This window comes from Typopeltis vanoorti, chromosome 2 (assembly GCF_054136105.1).
Source record: "Typopeltis vanoorti isolate ZY-2024b chromosome 2, IOZ_Tvanoo_1.0, whole genome shotgun sequence".
Taxonomy (NCBI): Eukaryota; Metazoa; Arthropoda; class Arachnida; order Uropygi; family Thelyphonidae; genus Typopeltis; species Typopeltis vanoorti.
Window position 1 is genome coordinate 132,114,795 of NC_143550.1, and position 20,388 is coordinate 132,135,182.

Sequence of the window (20,388 nt, forward strand, 5' to 3'; positions counted from 1 at the left end):
CAACTCTTCGTTTCCCCTAAATTTTCTAGCAAAATTTCATGGGGGTTGCTTCCTTTCTGATATTTAATTTCTATCTCGTAATCCAGTTGGTGATATAACAGTCTGAAATGAGACAGGCCTTTCTAGCTATGAATGATTTTATATTAAATCCCTGCCATCTCGAAATCAGGTGAACTATTTAAAAATTTATGCACTTAATAGGCATTTATCCACACACACTGTTTTAAGATCATTAAGTGTTTCAGAGACAGATTAGATTATCCCACTTTAAAATAAAAATTTTATATTTTTGACTTGAGACACTGACACCATCTTGCTTAAATAGCATCTACACAAGTAACTAACTAATGAAACTCTCACAGTGGATGTGCTCAAAAAAAAAAAACACACTCTTGCAGTTCAAGTGACAGTGTGCTCATAAAAAAAAATCTGTCTCTAAATTTGATACATATATAATTATGTCTCATGCATGGCAAGTTATGTAACCTACAACATTTCACACACATATGGAGAGATAGATAAGAATATAAAATATACCAGCTGATTTATCTGAACACCTAGGTCATAGTCCTTGAGCAAGTAAGACAAGTAAGGTTGGTAGGTTTTCAGCTGAAACAGTAGATGGATGTTGACTAGCAGTGGAATGTGAACATTCAGTGGAAAATTGTCATTGAAAATACCACTAGAAAAGACTTAGGCACTAACAGAAGGTATGGCAGCAGTAATTTTATAAGTATAAATAGATATATCTATCTATCTATACATATAAAAGAAAAGGCAAAGGAACTGGGAGATGGATATGAATTGTTCTACTCTGGAGCGAATAAAGAGGGAAGAAATGGTGTCGGAATTGTGGTGTGTGGCAGAATGAAGGACGAAGTACTGGAGGTGGGTAGAAGGAATGACAGGATTATGCAAATGAAATTGGGTCTTGGAGAAGAGCAAGTGGTCATCTTATGTGTATATGCCCCGCAAGTTGCCTGTACAGTAGAGGAGAAAGATGAGTTCTGAATGTGTTAGATGAAGAGATGAGGGAACTGGAAGAAAACGAGATGGTGATTGTCGGAGGAGACTTGAACGGACACATAGGGAGACAGAATAGAGACTGTGAAAGGGGGTGCATGGTGGCCATGGAGTGGGAATGATGAACCAGGAAGGAGAGAGGATTGTGGACTTTGCAGTAGCGTTTGATCTGGCAATTGTGAACTCGTTTTTCTACAAGAGGGAAGAACATTTTATAACATCTAGAAGGGGTAATTTCGGATGGACTGGAAAGTGTATAAGATTGGTGGAAACATAATTCAAAAGTAATCCTGAGCTGTGCAATCGACGTGCTTGGTGAGACATCTGGAAAGATTAGAGAGCAGAAGGAGGGTTGGTGGTGGAATAATAATGTACAAGAAGCAGTGACAGCTAAGAGGAAGGCAAAGCAGAAGTGGGATGAGTCAAGGGTGGAAGAGGACAGAGAGAGGGAGAAAGCAAGAAGCCAAGAGAGTTGTGGCGAAGGCCATGGCATATCAAGATCTGTATGATCAATTGGCAACAAAGGAAGGACAGAGAAAAATTTACCAACTAGCAAAATGTAGAAATAAAGCAGCAAAGGACATCTTACATGTGAGGCAGATCAAAGATGCTGAAGGAAGAGTATTATGGAGGGATGTGGACATAAGAAACAGATAGAGAATATAATTTGAGGGACTTTTGAATGAGGAAAATGCGAGGACTCACGGAGAAGATGGGAAGCCTTCTGGGGGGGGGGGGGATGGTGCAGAACATTAGTAGAGTGGAAGTGAAGGAGGCCATGAAGAGGATGAAGAATGGAAAATCGGTGGGCCCAGACAGGATTCCAGTGGAGGCATGGAGGGCACTGGGGGAAGAGGGAATTGACCAGCTGTGAAACCTGTTTACGAAAGTTTGCCAACAGGAAAATATACCCGAGGAATGGAGGGAAAGTACTCTTGTCCCCATCTACATGGGTAAAGGGGATGCACAAGACTGTAAGAATTACAAAGGAATAAAGTTGATGTCCCACACAATGAAAATTCTAGAAACTGTTCTTGATGGAAGATTGAGGAAGGAGGTGGAGATTGTAAAGGAACAATTTGGCTTCATGCCTGGTAGATCAATGACAGATGCTATCTTTGGGTTACGGCAGATCATGGAAAAGTTTCAAGAGAAACAATGAGAGACATCTGGTGTTTATTGATCTGGAGAAAGCATACGATAGAGTGCCAAGACAAGAAGTCTGGAGGTGTCTGAGGGAGAAGAAGGTACCGGAGAAATATGTGAGGTTGGTGCAGGCAATGTAAGAAATGTGAAGACGAGTTCGGACCCGTCTGGGACAGACAGAAAGTTTTCAAGTAACAGTTGGCTTGCATCAAGGGTCAGCATTAAGTCTGTTTCTGTTTAATATTGTGATGGAAGTGGTGACGGAGGAGATGAGAGAAGACGTGCCTTGGACAATGTTGTGTGCAGATTCAAGAGAAGAAGTGGCAGCTAAACTGGAAAGATGGAGGAAAGTACTGGAAGAGAGAGGTATGAGACTATGAGACTGAGCAGAAGTAAGACAGAGTATATATGTTGCAAAGTGGACAGCGGCCATGAGACGATCTGGAGCTGAAGGAAATGTCATTAGGAAGGTGAGGGACTTTAGATACTTAGGTTCCACAATGGAAGAAGATGGAGGGGCTGAGAAGGAAGTGGGATGCAGAATACAAGCGGGTTGGAGGAACTAGAGAGAGAGAGAGAGAGATGGCTGGAGTGCTATGCGATAAGAGGGTGCCGATCAATCTTAAAGGCAAAATCTATAGGACAGTAGTGAGGCCAGCTGTGACGTATGCTATGGAAAATGTGGCCCTGAGGAAAAATAACATGAGCAGGATGGAGGTAGCAGAGATGAGAATGCTTAGGTGGATGTGCGGTGTGACCAGAAAGGATCGTCTGAGAAATACTTCTTTAATGAGGGGAGCAGTGAAAGTTATGAACTTAGGAGCGAAGATACAGGAGGCAAGGTTGATGATATAATGATATAATGAGGAGGGGGGATGAATATGTGGGAGAAAAGTCATGCAGATGGATGTGCAAGGAAGGAGGGAAGGTGGGCATCTAAAGAAGAGATGGAGGGAGCAGGTAGAAGAGGACTTGAGGATGAAGAACTTGGCTGTGGTGACAGCCCAAGAGAGGAGGATGTGGAGGAGACTCATCATTAACAGTGACCCCACTTAAGTGGGACAAGCTGATGAAGAAGATAGATAGATATATCACTCCCACACATAAAGGATCACATGGCCTGTAGCAAATAAATGCCATGTGTGTGTGTATGATGAAGTAAAGAGCAAAGTAACTTGTTGATATTCTTTTGAAGAACTGGAAATTGTGATCTTTGGGACAAGCGCTTTTCCACAGAACTAAATTAGATGGATCGAAAGATGAATGGACACTGCAGGTTCAGTAAGTCAGCAGTTCAGCTGTAAAGAATGTTTATATTGGTCAGTTGTTGCTTGTCATACAGAAATGGAGAGCATGATGAATGTCAGGTCTGCTGATATAAATTCCCATAAGAGAGAGAGTGTGTGTGCAAAAACTGACCATCCAGAGAGAGAGAGAGAGAGAGAGAGTGACTGAAGAGAAAAGTGTTGTCAGCCATCCAAATTGTCCTCTTCTGAACATCTAGAATTTTTAAAAAGTTTTAGGCACACCAACTGAACTGTAAATGTGAGAGTTGTATTCCAATGTCAGTCAGATTTGGGATTTGTACAGAGCCAGATAGATAAAAAGTGCTGTCTTAAGCAAAAAGGATGCTAATTGTTTTTTTTGGAAGTTGAGGATGTTATAGAAATGTGATTGTGCCAGTAAAGAGTAGAAGTAAGAGAAAAGAGATCTGGGCTTGGTTTTTAAGTTTTAAGGTAAGGGGGAAAGAACTATGGTCTTTGGGAGAAGAGAGAAAAAAAAAAAGATCAGACTGGTTTTGAAGGTGACTTGACTGTTATTGCCCCTGGAAACAGTGTTGAAGACGCTTATTGTGGATTATTTGGATGACTGTGGGCCAGTGATGTGCAATATACAGCCTCTTCTGGTCAAGTCAACTTCACCTTCTCAAGGCATGGCCTGTTTCCACCAAACAGAACATGCCGTCAAGTATTTCTGATGTATAAAGATACCTTCCTAATAACAGGAAATGCTCACTAGACCCACTAGGTGGTAGATGACTTTCATCACCTGGTGAAATATCACTGCCTTACTATATTTAGCCTGAAGTGGCTCTTGTGGTTCCCAGAGCAGGGAGTTCCAGTTTCTGCCCTACCCCATCCTAATGTGCACACACTCTTTCACCATGCATTGTGAGTGATACCCTTCAAGAGCATGCCAAACATATTGTAGAGATCCAGTACCTATCCTTATCTTCGAGGGTACAGAAGTGAAGCAGTTCCACAGGTTGGTTGCTAGATAGTGTACAGGATTGGGGTCAGTCACAATGCATTTTGAAGACTTTGTGATCAGATGATGCATGAGCTCTTGCTTAGATGGTGGCTTCCTTTTGGCAGAAGACTGCATGCCTCCTGTACTGTTTTGCCAGATAGACATCAGTTGAACAACCTAGATATCAAAAAAGGCTTTCACTTTTGATGGATGATGAGTTCTTTATCATCTGTACACTATATTATATACTCAGCTCGTGTCCACCCTATAGCATAGTCATAAGCCCATAAGTGTTTGCCATCCAACGCTCAACCTATTTCTTTCACCTCAGTGTTGTCCAAAGTAATGGAAGAGGTCATCAACAGTCGGCTTCTTTAATATCTCAAGAACAACTAATCAACAACTACCAATGCAGATTCTGAGCAGATCTAGAATACATCACTCACCTCTGAACACTTGCCATGGAAAAGTTTGAAGAAACCTCTGCCATTGCACTTGACATTCCCAGGATATTTGATAAGGTCTGATTCAACTAATGTCATCGAGAGCTTCTCAGTAAACTACCAACTTATGATGTTCTCTCTTCAGATTTTCCTGTTAATTTAATGCAGGTTCCTCAGGTTTCTGTTATTTCACCATCCTTCTTCCTTATATATATATATGTTACCGCTAAAGTGCAGAAATCAGTTATTCTGCAGATTATCTAGGTATTGTGCAGATTAACTACGGTGATCCGTTAATGTGCGGAAAATTGTTTCATTTCTCAAATTACCTAGGTAATCTGCACATTACCTACTAGGCACTCGTTAAAGTGAAAATAAGATCTTTGCTGGAACAACAGCAACGTTTCTGTATGCTTAAATTAATATAATGCTATTTATTTATTTTTTGATATCTACAGATTCAAGTTAATACAATCAATTAATATAATACAAGGAATCAAACGGTTTAAAATATTATTACAATTAAGAAAAAAAAACATATGATAAAATTATGTTTACTTATTAAAAAACCAAACTAAAAGTGGAGAGAGAGGGGGGGAAGGAGTAGGGAAAGGAAATGAGAGAAACAAACTTTTGAACTTTAACGATACGGAAGCCGTTAATGTGCACATTGCCTAGGTAAAATGCGGAAAACTCTTGATTCCGCACTTTAACGGAGCAAATCAGTTAATCTGCAGATTAGCTAGGTAATGTGCACATTAACGGTTTTCGCACTTTAGCGGTAACATATATATTGATATGACCAGTTGATGTGAAGTCTCTATATATACGAGTAGCCAGTCGTGAAGATACTTCATTAACATTGTTTGCTTCCACTTGGATAAAGGATTAAACAAATAATATAATTTCTTGGCATCTTCAATTTATAGTATAACCAAGTGAAAAAAACTTTCGACATTTCACTATTCACAATTTCATCTAACTCTAATCCAGAGTATTTTAATAATAAGGTAGGACACCTTTTAACTTCTTGTATATGTATTTGCTTTGGCAGTATATATAATAAGATTGGAACGATACAGAGAAGATTATCATCATGACCCCTGCGTAAAGATGATATGCAAAATCGTGAAGCATTCCATGTTATTAAGACTCCCGTGTAGCCCAGTGGAAATGGTATTTGCACTCCCAGCCCTAAACCGCCTGAAGGCAGACTGGAGTTCAAGTTTAGAGGTACTTTTACTTAGCCTCTTTTGCTAGCCTGGTTGGCCAAGCGGTTAGCGTATCCACCATATACGAAAGCTTAATGGATTTTTTACAACACTCAAAAAGAATTAAAATAGAATTTAATACTTCCTATATTTCATCCTCGACACTAGGACATCTACGGGGATTACAAAAACAATTAATGTAACATGCACACAAATATCATACAATACTAATCCCAACCATGTGGGTGACACTAAAGTCCTTAAATTAGAGGTACTATTACTTAGCCTCTTTTGCCGGCCTGGTTGGCCAAGCGGTTAGCGTATCCACCATATACGAAAGCTTAATGGATTTTTTACAACACTCAAAAAGAATTAAAATAGAATTTAATACTTCCTATATTTCGTCCTCGACACTAGGACATCTACAGGGATTACAAAAACAATTAATATAACATGCACACAAATATCATACAATACTAAGCCCAACCACGTGGGTGACACTAAAGTCCTATCTGGGTGGCGCGCCCTCTAAGAGCGGTAGTAGGTGACCTGGAATGTAAGGTGGGACCTCTGGTGATGAGTGTTTCCCAAATCTTCAGAAGCTTAATGCAACCGTATTTATTAAGATTTGGTTGGTTTCTGAGAGCTGCTGCTTCTAAGAAAAGTCTCTCTTTCTTGAATTTGCTGTGGTGGAGCACGGTGGTTTTCTTCCATGATACCCTGTGGGTGGTGTCCAAAACATGGTCAGCCAAGCCTGAATGGCCATAGTTGTGTTTACAGATGTAAGAGTTGTGTTCCTCCAGGCAGATGGATGCAGATCTGCTTGTCTGTCCAAAGTATGCCGGCTTACAGGAACAGGGTACTTTGTAAACTCCAGGCAGAGAGAGAGGAGGGAGCTGATCTTTCGTAGAACGGATAAGGATAGCCAGTTTGCGTTGGGGCTTATATGCTGTGTGTAGATTGTACTTTTTAGTATCTTGGCTATTTTTTCGGATGTGCCACGGATGTAGGGTATGGTGATGGCATTTTTAAAATCTTGTTGACGAGAAGGATGGGTAATGGAACTGATTATTTTTTTGATACTGTGTTTGCTGTAGCCATTGGAGAGGAAATTTTGCCATCGCTCCGAAGGAAGTGCCAGTGCTCGATGTAATGGTTAACATCGAACGGGGGATCGGTCGCTTACCGTCGGAGATAGCCAACAACATCAGACTTGATGTAGCCAACATTCTTGCTCATTCTTCACCTCCAAAAAGTTACTTATCATATGCCCAACGCACGGCTCTCCTGAAACTACAGAAAGAAAAACGTATCATCATCACCAGAGCGGTTAAGGGTAATGCCACAGTCGTTCTTAATACCAGTGAATACAATCTTAAAATGAACATTATCCTCCGCGATTGCGCCCTGCATCCCGCTAGAACACGACCCCACAAAAACACAAGTTAAGAAATTAAAAATCTTACTTAAAAAAGTATCTTCCTGGTCCCCTGACGTCAAGAAAAAACTTAAAACTTTCCGCTCCCATCCCCCCCCCCCCCCCGAATATACGGTTTACCAAAATTCCACAAACCCAATTTCCCACTCAGGCCTATAGTAGATGCCACCAATGCACCTTGCTATAGACTATCTAAACAGCTGGCCAACTCTCTGATCTCCCTCACCGGAAGGTCCCCTTCCTATATAAAAAACTCGACCCACTTTAAAGCCCTCACAGAAAATTTAACCTTGAATAATGCAGACATATTGGTAAGCTTTGATATCTTTTCTTTGTTTACCAATATTCCCTTAACTGACACCTTATCTCTCTTAGAAAACGTTTTTCCCTCTGATATCTTAGATCTCTTTTCCTTTGCCATTAACTCTGGGTATTTCTCTTGGAAGAACAAAATCTACAAGCAGATAGAGGGAACTGCCATGGGTTCCCCCCCTATCACCCCCCCCTTGCCAATTTCTATATGGAACATTTCGAAAAACGAGCCATAGACTCAGCCCCAATCAAACCTTCTATCTGGCTAAGATATGTAGATGATGTGTTCTCTATTTGGCCTCATGGCCCAGACACTTTGACTCCTTCCTCAGTCATCTCAATAGCCTACATCCAAGAATCCAGTTTACTATGGAAAAGGAAAAGAACAAGTGTTTACCCTTCCTAGACACCTTAGTCACACACCTGCCTAATGATACACTTGCCTTCACTGTATACAGAAAACCCACACACACACACACACAGGCAGATACATTCACAAACTCTCCCACCACCACCCCTCTCAACAATATGGCATTATTAAAACTCTTACCAAGAGAGCCCACAATCTTTGTTCCAGTGGAACCCTCACTACTGAGTTTAACCACATACACAGCACTTTCCTCTCCAATGGCTACAGCAAACACAGTATCAAAAAAATAATCAGTTCCATTACCCGTCCTTCTCGTCAACAAGATTTTAAAAATGCCATCGCCATACCCTACATCCGTGGCACATCCGAAAAAATAGCCAAGATAATAAAAAAGTACAACCTACACACAGCATATAAGCCCCACCGCAAACTTGCTACCCTTATCCGTTCTATGAAAGATCAGCTCCCTCCTCTCTCTCTGCCTGGAGTTTACAAAGTACTCTGTTCCTGTAAGCTGGTGTACTTTGGACAGACAGGCAGATCAGCATCCATCCACCTGGAGGAACACAAGTCTTACATCTGTAAATACAACTATGGCCATTCAGGCTTCTCTGACCATGTTTTGGACACCACCCACACGGTATCATAGAAGAAAACCACCATGCTCCACCACAGCAATTTCAAGAAAGAGAGACTTTTCTTAGAAGCAGCAACAGCTCTCAGAAACCAACCAAATCTTAATAAATACGGTTGCATTAAGCTTCCGAAGATTTGGGAAACACTCATCACCAGAGGTCCCACCTTACATTCCAGGCCACTGCTACTGCCCTTAGAGGGCGCTCCACCTAGATAGGACTTTAGTGTCACCCACATGGTTGGGCTTAGTATTGTATGATATTTGTGTGCATGTTACATTAATTGTTTTTGTAATCCCCGTAGATGTCCTAGTGACTAGGACGAAATAGAGGAAGTATTAAATTCTATTTTAATTCTTTTTGAGTGTTGTAAAAAATCCATTAAGCCTCCAACATGATGTCCTCACAGCACTTAAGCCTCTACACACGTATACGAAAGGCTGTGGGTTCAAATCCCACTGTGAGCATGGATGTTTGTGATTGTCTGTGAAAATACTAGTGGTGGTGGTGGTGGTGATGGACAGTAGATGGCATTGGAGTAGATGATGGTAGTTGTGGTTCGTTGTAGTTGATGGGGTTGAGTGGTCGAGACAGATGTAGAACAGGTGCCCTTCCTCAATGAGTCTTTGGACTCCCTGGAGAGATAACGTAATAATATGACTTATGCATTACTTCAACCTTGCTATCTCTCCAGGGATTGGCTCCCATCGATGAGACCTCAATAAAGGTCAAAACCGGTCTCTGTAGTGGCCCTTTCCATAATGCATTGCATTACACACACATGAAAAGACACACCTAAAAGGGTGGGTGTGTGTGTTTTTTTTGTCCTTGACTGTTTATAGGTCCCTATAAAACTCACTACATGTTTTCATTATTTCTTCTCTATTGTATCGCACTATTCTTTGTATTTTTAGTAATTTTTAGTAATTTTTGAGTAATTTACATTATTCAATATATGTACAATATATATAAATGATCTGTTTTCACTGACCTCAATCGCTATTCACAATTTTGCTGATGATAGCACTGACCACTCATCCTTGTTATATGGTAAACAGTGACGTGCTCAAACGTCTGAAGTTTCAAGATCATATGTGATAAGTACCCTAAATGCTGATCTTCTCACCCACCATACTGCAATGGAGCAGCGACAACCTAGTCATCTTCAGTGCTTCCAGAACACAGTTTTGGCTGTTTTCTTTTATAAAAATAACTTTGTTCTCAACTTATTTTTCATAAGTGTAAGAGTAAGAGTCAATCAAGATCTCTTCTTGACTGACTCTTACCCTTGACCTTTCCTGAGGTAATCACATCACTTATATAGCATTTTTAGCTTCAAAAAAACTTAGGATCCTGTTTTTCTCAAGACATTACTTCTCACCTATCTAGTAGCTTACTCATCATCATCATCAAATTCCTGCCATGTATCCTCAATAGGGTGTACAGGATATGATAGTACTACATGAAAAATTTACATCATTACTAACTTCCTATGTACAATTTTCCTCCAAATCAGTCTGTTACTTGTCAAGACGCCAGCATTATCAGATCTCATATTTCTATCATCTAAGGCACATTGTACCGTATCAATCCACCTATATCTTGGTCTCCCTCTGAGTTGTTTTCCTGCCAACCTGGCAGAGAACACTTGCTTTGCTAATCTTTCCTTGCCCATTCTGTTTAAGGGACCATACCACCTGAGATTAGCTCTGCTAACGCATTCCTGGATGCAGACAATATCAAGTTCTTTCCTAATATCCTCATTTTTAATATGATATTGCCATTGATGCCATCTGTTCATGCCTCTAATCTTTCTGAGGACTCTCATATCTGCGCTGTCTAGTCTTTGATCAAGTGTTTTACTTCTGACCCAGCTCTCAGATCCATAAGTTAAAATTGGTTTGAACACTGTCTTGTATACAGCTAATTTAGTGTTCCGACTAAATTTGTCAATTGAAGTCAATTGAATTTGTTCAATTGACTTCCTACCATATGAGCTTTGTTGATTCTGTTGTCTGTTTCCATATTTAATTTACCATCTTCACTAAAAATCGTGCCTAAGTGGCTGAAATGTTTTACTTGTTCCACAGGTTCTCCATTCACAACACGGTTGACATTTTAAATGATTCTGCCTATTTTCATTGTCTTTGTCTTTTTATTGCTGACCTGCATACCATATCTATTACAACAGTTATTCAATTTAGTCAGGGAATCTTGCAGACTTGCAGCAGATTTATTCAAAAGTATAACATTGGCCGCATAAAGCAAAGAGCTGACATTAACATCTCCAATTTTGATATCATGTTTAATACCACTTTCCTTCATAATGTGATCCATATAGATAATGAATAAGAGAGAGGATAATGTACATCCTTGTCTGACACCAGATTTAACATTAAACGATCTTCTTGTACTTCCTTCATATGTAACTGCTGACTTACAACTCAAATAAAGACTACATATTGCTTGATATAATGCCCCATTGACACCATATAACTGTAGCATATTAAATAGGCACCTTGTCATATGCTTTTTCTAGATCGACAAAACTTAAATACAGGTGTTGTTATATTCCCATGATTTTTTAACTGTTTGTAGTAAAGTGAAGATCTAATCCTGACAGCCTCTATTTGGCCTGAATTCAGCTTGTTCTTCACCAAGCTTTTCTTCCACAATTCTTCTCAATTCAACACTCAGTAGGGAAATTCCTCTATAATTCTCACATTCAGTTTTATTTCCCTTTTTATATATGGGTACCATTAGAGCTCTACTCCAATCATCGGGAATTCGTCCCTCTGTCCAGGCTTTCTGAACTATGCAGTGTAGCCACTGTAAGACTTTTATACCACCATACTTCAGCATTTCTGGTCGAATATCATCTACTCCTGCTGCCTTTCCACATTTCAAGCTTTTGATGGCTTTTTCTACTTCAAGTATGGATATGTATTCCGGACTGCATGCCTGGTCAGTGTTTTTTATCACTGTGCTGTCATCACTGCTTGTTTCATTAAGCAAATTTTTTAAGTAAATACTCTATACTTCAAGGATATCTTTTTCCGTTTTCATGTTACCTTTATCATCTCTAACTCCTTTTACAGCACTCTTTCCTCCATTTCTAAACTTCTTCAACAACCTCCAGAATATTTTGCCACTTTCTTGATATTTATTTTCTATGTTCTTGCCAAAGTCCTCCCATGACTTTTGTTTAGCGAGTTTTACAAAGTGTTTAGCTTTCTTACATTTTTCTCTGTATTCTCTAAGAGCACAAGTTGATTTATTTGACAGGAACTTTTGATATGCTTTCTTCTTTTCTTTCACCACCTCTTTAACTTCCTGTGTCCACCATGGAGTTTGATTTTTCTATCCTTGCAGACAACCTCACCATATGCCTCTCTGGCTGAATCAATCAGGGTTTTCTTCAAGTCTTGCCACTGAATCTCCAAGGTTTTGTTCCTCTTCTCAAACTCTTTCATTTTTTCTTCAATTATCTTTGTGTATTTTAGTCTACAGTTCACATCTGAGAGCTGCTCAACTTTATTCGCTTTAAAACTTTTTTACATGTCATTCTTTTCAATATGAAATTCAATTCTGTCCTGCTCAAGACTAAATAGTGATCACTTTCAATTTCAAATCCTCTGTACACTTTGGTGTCCTGCACCAGGGAGAAAACATCACTATCAACTATAACATAGTCAATGAGACTTTTCTTATTCCTTGCCTCTTCTCTCCATGTGAATTTTAGCACATTTTTATGTTTGAACATGGTGTTAGTAATAACCAATCCTTGTCCTGAACAGAAATCCAACAAGTATTTGCCATTCTTATTAGCTTTGCTCTTTTCTCCAAATTTTCCCAAAATATTTTTGTATGTCTGACAATCATTTCCTACTCTGCTATTTAGATCTCCAACAAGGACCAACTTTTCCTTTTTCATTGTGTCAGTTGCTTTCTCTAAAAGCCTCAAAAAAATTCCTCCACTTCTACCTTAGTAGAACCTTCTATGGGACTATAGGCACAAAGTCTCATTGTCCAGTTCCCCATTCTGATATTTGCCCACATCACTATACTTGAGACTGCCTGCTATTCAAGAAGATTAGCCTCGTATTTTGTGTTGAATACTATGGCTACTCCTTCTTTTCCTTGATTGTCATTGCCTCTATATATTATTTTCTATTTATTGTTCAAAAAGATCTCACCAGTTTTTGTCTTTTTTGTTTCAGTCACCCATATTATGTCGATCTGGTACTTATCTAATTCCTCAGCTAGCCTCCATTTCTTTGCCATTCAAACTTCTTATGTTGGTTGGTAGTACCGATCTTTAACTCTGGTGAGGTTGAGTTGGGGGTGTGTTTTCAGATTTGTTCCAGTAGCTGACTTTTCGCTGTTCACCCTGGTTCCCTGATGAAAACAACGGGGGCCTTGTTTAACCAGGCGACGTCCCAGCCGGCATGAAAATTTTTCATGTTGTACCATCAGTTTGTATTTTGGTTTCAGCCAATAAGAATACAATTTGGTCAGCTAAATCACAAATTGCTAACCCATTCTCCTTCGTTCAGTATCCAGATTAATATCCAACAGGGTGCACCATGAGAAGGTGAGATTGGACATTAGGTCAGAAGCATGGTCGGTTCTCCGCTTTCCTTTAAAGGCTATGTGGAGGTCTCCTCTCAGTTATACAGCTTTGACCCTTATGCACCCCAGTAGCTTACTCTACAAATCGAAAATCTACTCACCCTTGGAGTACTGCTTTCACATTTGGGATGGTGTACCTAAGACTTCTCTAACAGTCCAGAAGAGTGGTTTGGATGATTGATGACCCTCTCTCATACACTCTCTCTCTCTTAAGTTTCATAGATTGTCTATTTCTGCATGGTTTCTTTGAGATAGATTCCATGGTCAATATTCACCAAAACTGGCATCCATTATGCCTCCCTCCCTTTTCTGATAAAACCTACAAAAAGCATCAACTGCTCATCATCCTTTTACAATTGAACTCTAGACTCACTCACCAAAAAAAGATGTCTCTTGGTCATCTTTTATTCCATCAACCTCAGTTCTGTGGAACAGGCTTCCCTACGAAGCATTTCTCGTCCTCTGGCACTTCAAGAATATCAACAGATTACTATGCTCTTGACCCTAGGCCACTCATGACATTTATTTGCTGTATGATTTGTCATATGACTAGGACAAATAGAGAATACTCTCTTCATCATATCTGTGAATGTGGTTTCAGGCCATTGAGAGAAGGTCATTTATATGACAAAGAAGGTGGACGAAATAACAGGACCCTAAGGAACACTTTCATTAAGTAAAAAATCTAAAGAGCAAACCCTTACCATTACATGCAGTGAATGACCCAAGAGAAAACTGGCAATCTAATTATAAAGAGATGGCAATTTGCTAAGAAGTCCTCAATGCAAAAGCATTTCAAATGCCTTGGAAATGTCAAGTGCAGCAGCACAAGATTCTCAAAATCTTTCTATTGTACATGTTCTTAGGTGGGTAATGTAGGCAAGGTGTGGACTTTAGACAGCACTGATGTGATATTACTAGGTCATTGGTAAACTTATCCCTTTTTGAATTGCTGTAATCAGGTTTGTTTTTGTGTTTGACATTTCCTTAACACTTGACACCTGCACAGGACATTTCCGAGGCATTTGAAATGGTTTTATATTAAGGACTTCTTAGCAAATTGTCATCTTATGGGCTGCTTTCCATCTCCTTATAATTGGATTGCCAGTTTTCTCTTGGGTCATTCACTGCATGTAATAGTAGAGGGTTTTCTCTTTAGATTTTCTACTTGTTAGATGGATGGATGCTAGCTGATTATATAGTGCAGAGAAGAGGAGTTAGTTCAGAATCGCATCTCAAGTGCAAACAGGGGGATTCCTTCTCCTGCCGGTATCCCCTGATTGCACTTGAGATGTGATTTTGTTGTCCAGGTAAATGGAGAACCTATAGAACAAATAAAACATTTAAACTATTTGGCATAATTTTTAGTGTGATGTCTAATTAAATATAGAAATGGATAACAGGATAAATAAGGTTGGTGTGGAAAGCAGTCAGTTGAAAAAATTTCTATGGAATAAGAGAGAAAGTAGTCAAAACATTGACAGTATACAAGACATTTTTTAAAACACTTAACTTTTGGATTTGAGAGTGGGTTAGAAGTAAAAACAGTCAATTTATAGACCTGTATGTATGAGAATAACAGATGGCATCAGTGGTAAAAGCATATTAAAAATTAGGATATTAGGAAGGTACTTGATGTTATTAGCATTCAGGAATGTGGTAGCAGAGCTAATCCTCAGTTGGTATGGTAGTCACTTAAACAGAATGGCAGAGGAAAGATTAGCAAAGTAAGGTGCATGATGTCAGAATTGCAGGAAGAAGACCAGAGGAAATTAAGATCTGAGTGGATTGATGTAATTAGAGGTGCCTTAAAAGACCAAAATATGTCTGAAATATGATATCTGGAGTCCTGCAGATAACAGACTAATTTTGGAGGGAAATGTTGATAGATGATCACTGATAATGCATTTTAGTGTAATATTATCATAGTATCCTGTACAAGTGTATATGTATATCATACCATTATGTGGAGATTCAGATATTCCAAATGCATTTAAAACTTTCCTCAAAGGTGAATTGGTAATATTATTATATTACTTTCTTTCTTTGAATGTTCGCTTTTTCCAGTCAAATTCAGTTCTTTTCCATGTTTAGGAATAAATTGCTAGCATGTACATGATATTATATATAGAGTGGCATAGTGTAAATAGTCTTATCATCATCATCAAATTCCTGCCATGTACCCTCAAGGGGTGTACAGGATATGACAGTACTACATGAAAAAATTACATCATTACTAACTTCCTATCTACAATTTTCCTCCAAATCAGTCTGTTACTTGTCAAGACTCCAACATTATCAGATCTTATATTTCTATCGTCTAAGGCACTTTGTACCGTATCAATCCACCTATATCTTGGTCTTCCTCTGGGTCATTTTCCTGCCAACCTGGCAGAGAACACTTGTTTTGCTAATCTTTCCTCTCCCATTCTATTTAAGTGACCATACCATCTGAGATTAGCTCTGCTAACGCATTCCTGGATGCTGACAATGTCAAGTTCTTTCCTAATATCCTCATTTTTAATATGATATTGCCATTGATGCCATCTGTTCACGCCTCTAATCTTTCTCAGGACTCTCATATCTGTGGTCTCTAGTCTTTGGTCAAGTGTTTTACTTCTGACCCAGCTCTCAGATCCATAAGTTAAAATTGGTTTGAACACAGTCTTGTATACAGCTAATTTAGTGTTCCGACTAATTTCTTTCTTATTCCATATGAATTTATTCAATTGACTTCCCACGATACCAGCTTTGCTGATTCTGTTGTCTATTTCTATATTTAGTTTACCATCTTCAGTAAAAATTGTGCCTAAGTAGCTGAAATGTTTTACTTGTTCCACAGGTTTTCCATTCACAACACAGTTGACATTTTCAATGATTCTGCCTATTTTCATTGTCTTTGTCTTTTTATTGCTGACCTTCATACCATATCTATTACAACAGCTATTCAATTTAGTCAGAGAATCTTGCAGACTTGTAGCGAATTTATTTAGAAGTATAACATCATCCGCATAAAGCAAAGAGCTGACATTGACATCTCCAATTTTGATATCAGGTTTAATACCACATTCCTTCATAATGTGATCCATATAGATAATGAATAACAGAGGGGATAACGTACATCCTTGTCTCACACCAGATTTAACATTAAACCATCTTCCTGTACTTCCTTCAATTCTAACTGCAGACTCACAACTCAAATAAAGACTAAGTATTGCTTGATATAATGCCCCATTGACACCATATAACTGCAGCGTATTGAATAGCTTCTCTCTTGGCACCTTGTCATATGCCTTTTCCAAATCGACAAAACTTAAATACAGATCTTTGTTATATTCCCATGCTTTCTCGACTATTTGTCGTAAAGTGAAGATCTGATCCGGACAGCCTCTATTTGGCCTGAATCCAGCTTGTTCTTCACCAAGCTTTTCTTCCACAATTCTTCTCAACCGTTTCTCAAGTATACTTGCATATATCTTGCCAGGAACACTCAGTAGGGAAATACCTCTGTAATTCTCACATTCAGTTTTATTTCCCTTTTTATATATGGGTACTATGAGAGCTCTACTCCAATCATCGGGAATTCGTCCCTCTGTCCAGGCTTTCTGAACTATGCAGTGCAGCCACTGTAAGACTCTTATACCACCATACTTCAGCATTTCTGGTCGAATATCATCTACTCCTGCTGCCTTTCCACATTTCAAGCCTTTGATGGCTTTTTCTACTTCAAGTATGGATATGTATTCCTGACTGCATGCCTGGTCAGTGTTTTTTATCACTGTGCTGTCATCACTGCTTGTTTCATTTAGCAGTTTTTCAAAGTAATTACTCCATACTTCAAGGATATCTTTTTCTCCTGTTTTCATTTCACCTTTATCATCTCTAATTCCTTTTACAGCACTCTTTCCTCCATTCCTAAGCTTCTTCAACAACCTCCAGAATATTTTGCCACCTTCTTGATATTTATTTTCTATATTCTTGCCAAAGTCCTCCCATGATTTTTGTTTAGCTAGTTTTACACACTGTTTAGCTTTCTTACATTTGTCTCTGTATTCTGTAAGAGTAAAAGCTGACTTATTTGCCAGGAACTTTTGATATGCTTTCTTCTTTTCCTTCACTGCCTCTTTAACTTCCTGTGTCCACCAGGGAGTTCTGATTTTTTTATCTTTGCACACAACCTCACCACATGCCTCTCTGGCAGAATCAATCAATGTTTCCTTTAGAGTTTGCCACTGAATCTCCAAGGTTTGATTCCTGTTCTCAAACTCTTTCATTTTCTTTTCAATAATATTTCTGTATTTTAGTCTACAGTTTACATCTGAGAGCTGCTCAACTTTTATTCGCTTTAAAACTTTCTTACATGTTATTCTTTTCAATATGAAATTCAATTTTATCCTGCTCAAGACTAAATAGTGATCACTTCCAATTTCAAATCCTCTGTACACTCTGGTGTCCTGCACCAGGGAGAAAACATCACTATCAACAATAACATAGTCAATGAGACTTTTCTTATTCCTAGCCTCTTCTCTCCATGTGAATTTGTGCACATTTTTATGTTGGAACATGGTGTTAGTAATAACCAGTCCATGTCCTGAGCAGAAATCCAACAGATATTTGCCATTATTATTAGCTTTGCTCTTTTCTCCAAATTTTCCCAAAATATTTTTGTATGTCTCACAATCATTTCCTACTCTACTATTTAGATCCCCAACAAGGACCAACTTTTCCTTTTTCATTGTGTCAGTTGCTTTTTCTAAAGCCTCAAAAAATTCCTCCACTTCTACCTTAGTAGAACCTTCTGTGGGACCATAGGCACAAATAAGTCTCATTGTCCAGTTCCCCATTCTCATATTTGCCCACATTACTCTACTTGAGACTGACTGCCATTCAAGAAGATTAGCCTCGTATTTTGTGTTGAATACTATGGCTACTCCTTCTTTTCCTTGATTGTTATTGCCTGAATATAACATTTTGTATTTATTGCTCAGAAAGATCTCACCAGTTTTGGTCATAAATAGTCTTATGTAAGTCATAAATCCATAGTTACTAATTTCTTTAGTTATGATTTATGTTCCCATTCATCATGATGTAATGTTATTAACTGCTCTTGCTATTCCAGTCGTATGTTAAGTTCAGCTAAATTGTGTATTTTTATTTTGTTTAAAAAAAAAAAACTTTTAAACAGAACAAATATTTTTAATTGTTTATAGATAAAAATTTTGAAATGATTAGGATTGCAAATATTGTAACCATTCTCATCTTTTTAGATAAAAGCATATGATGTTAAGTGTATTGAAAAAGGATCAGTATTTGTTATTCCGGTCACTGTCATTAAACCAAAAAAGTAAGTCTGTTGATTTAAATTTATATGAGAATTTATATAAATATTAAGGATAAATTTGCCTAAAGCATTTTGAATTAGAATATCTGAAATAAATATTACTATGGAGTAACTAATTGAATTTTTACGAGAATGTGATCAGTAGTCATTATGCCAACATTTATGAAGACTACACCAAAAAGGTAAGAGTAGTCTCCATAATTTTATACATTAAAATAAATGTAGAAAATCTTCATGTTTAAAATTAGTTTTGTTTATTTATAAATACCATATTTATGGAAGCATATAACTGGAATTGTCAGTAATTTTGAAAGATGAAGAATACTTCATCTTTGAACTGATTTCAAAAATTATTCTCTGAAGTACAATCCATGATGAACAATTGAGAAACCTTCAAGTTGGAATATATGAAAATATACAACAAACTTTGTGTGTGTGGGGGGGGGGGGGGATATTGGTTCTAAAATACTTCGTATGTATTCAGAAAGATAGAGTAAAATATGCTGCATTGTCTTGAAATGTATCAGTTTAGATCTGAGGTGAAATAAAGTGTAACCAAATGCTCATCTAACATCATTTGACTGACTCAGTTTGAGGATACCTCACTGTTAGTCCAAATAATGTTAATAATAATAATAGTGGTACCCTATTATGGTAGGCGTAATTAGAGGTGCCCTCCCTCAATGAGTCCAAAGACTCATTGAGGGGGGGGCGCCGAAGGTGTGCTGCAAAAATGCTGAAATGTGCAATAATTAATTGCGGCTGTTTGATTATTATTGTTGTTGTTGTTTTCAAGACATTTTTTGTTGTTTTCCAAGACATATACTGCTTCCAAGACATTTTTCGAGTTTTTTGTTGGTAATTTCTGAAGTGGTCCTTTTTTACCGTAATATTGAGTGTGTTATAATGTATTTTCCCATATTCTTATTTACTGAACAAAAATGTGGAGCGTTTAGCTATGTAAGTGTTGTGTCACAGTTTGGCAAATTATAGGTTCTGTTATGTTGTGAGGATATAAAGATAAAGATTATTATTTATAAAAACTGCTTTCAAATATGTATGTATGCTTATTTCTGCATGTTCCAGAATAGAAATGGCAGATGCAGATACGTCAAAGAAGAAATGTAGGCAGTATAGGTTTGAATACCTAAAATATGGATGCATACCAGCACCAACAAACCAGCAGCTGCCATTGTGCCAATTTGTGAAAGGGTCTTTTCAAATGAGGCCATGAAGCCTTCCAGAATAATTGAACATTTGAAGAAGGTACATCCTGACAAGGCAAGTAGATCAAGGATTTGCTTTTGTTGGAAGTTCCAGATTAGATAATAAATCCATTTTCCGATACTGAGGTACTGGGAGCCATGAAGGAAGAACTAATTGAGCTGATGCCAAAATTTAAGAAATCTTATGAAGAGTTTTGGTTGTAGAAAGAGATCTCTGCTCTTTCTGCAAAGAAATTTCAAAGCCGAATAGAGAAACTACAAGAGTTTCATGCTGAATATAGAAACTTTAAACATTTCGGCGGATCCAAGGGTAAGCAAACCTTTGATGACAGGAGCAACTCGTAGTAAAGATGGAGTAGGC

General features: G+C 38.2%; 1 protein-coding gene and 1 non-coding gene across 4 annotated transcripts in view; both read left to right on the forward strand.

Moving 5' to 3' along the window:
- Window positions 1-20,388, forward strand: part of TppII (Tripeptidyl-peptidase II) — a 583,232-nt gene that overhangs the window by 325,884 nt on the left and 236,960 nt on the right. For all 3 annotated transcript variants that reach the window (XM_090408276.1, XM_090408286.1, XM_090408295.1), the window contains one exon: window positions 18,728-18,804. In XM_090408276.1, the coding sequence (XP_090264402.1) occupies window positions 18,728-18,804 (77 nt within the window). The remainder of the gene's footprint in view (window positions 1-18,727; window positions 18,805-20,388) is intronic.
- On the forward strand, window positions 5,901-6,010 carry LOC150109440 (U6 spliceosomal RNA). Its single transcript, XR_016550512.1, has one exon. It is a non-coding gene; the product is annotated as a U6 spliceosomal RNA (small nuclear RNA).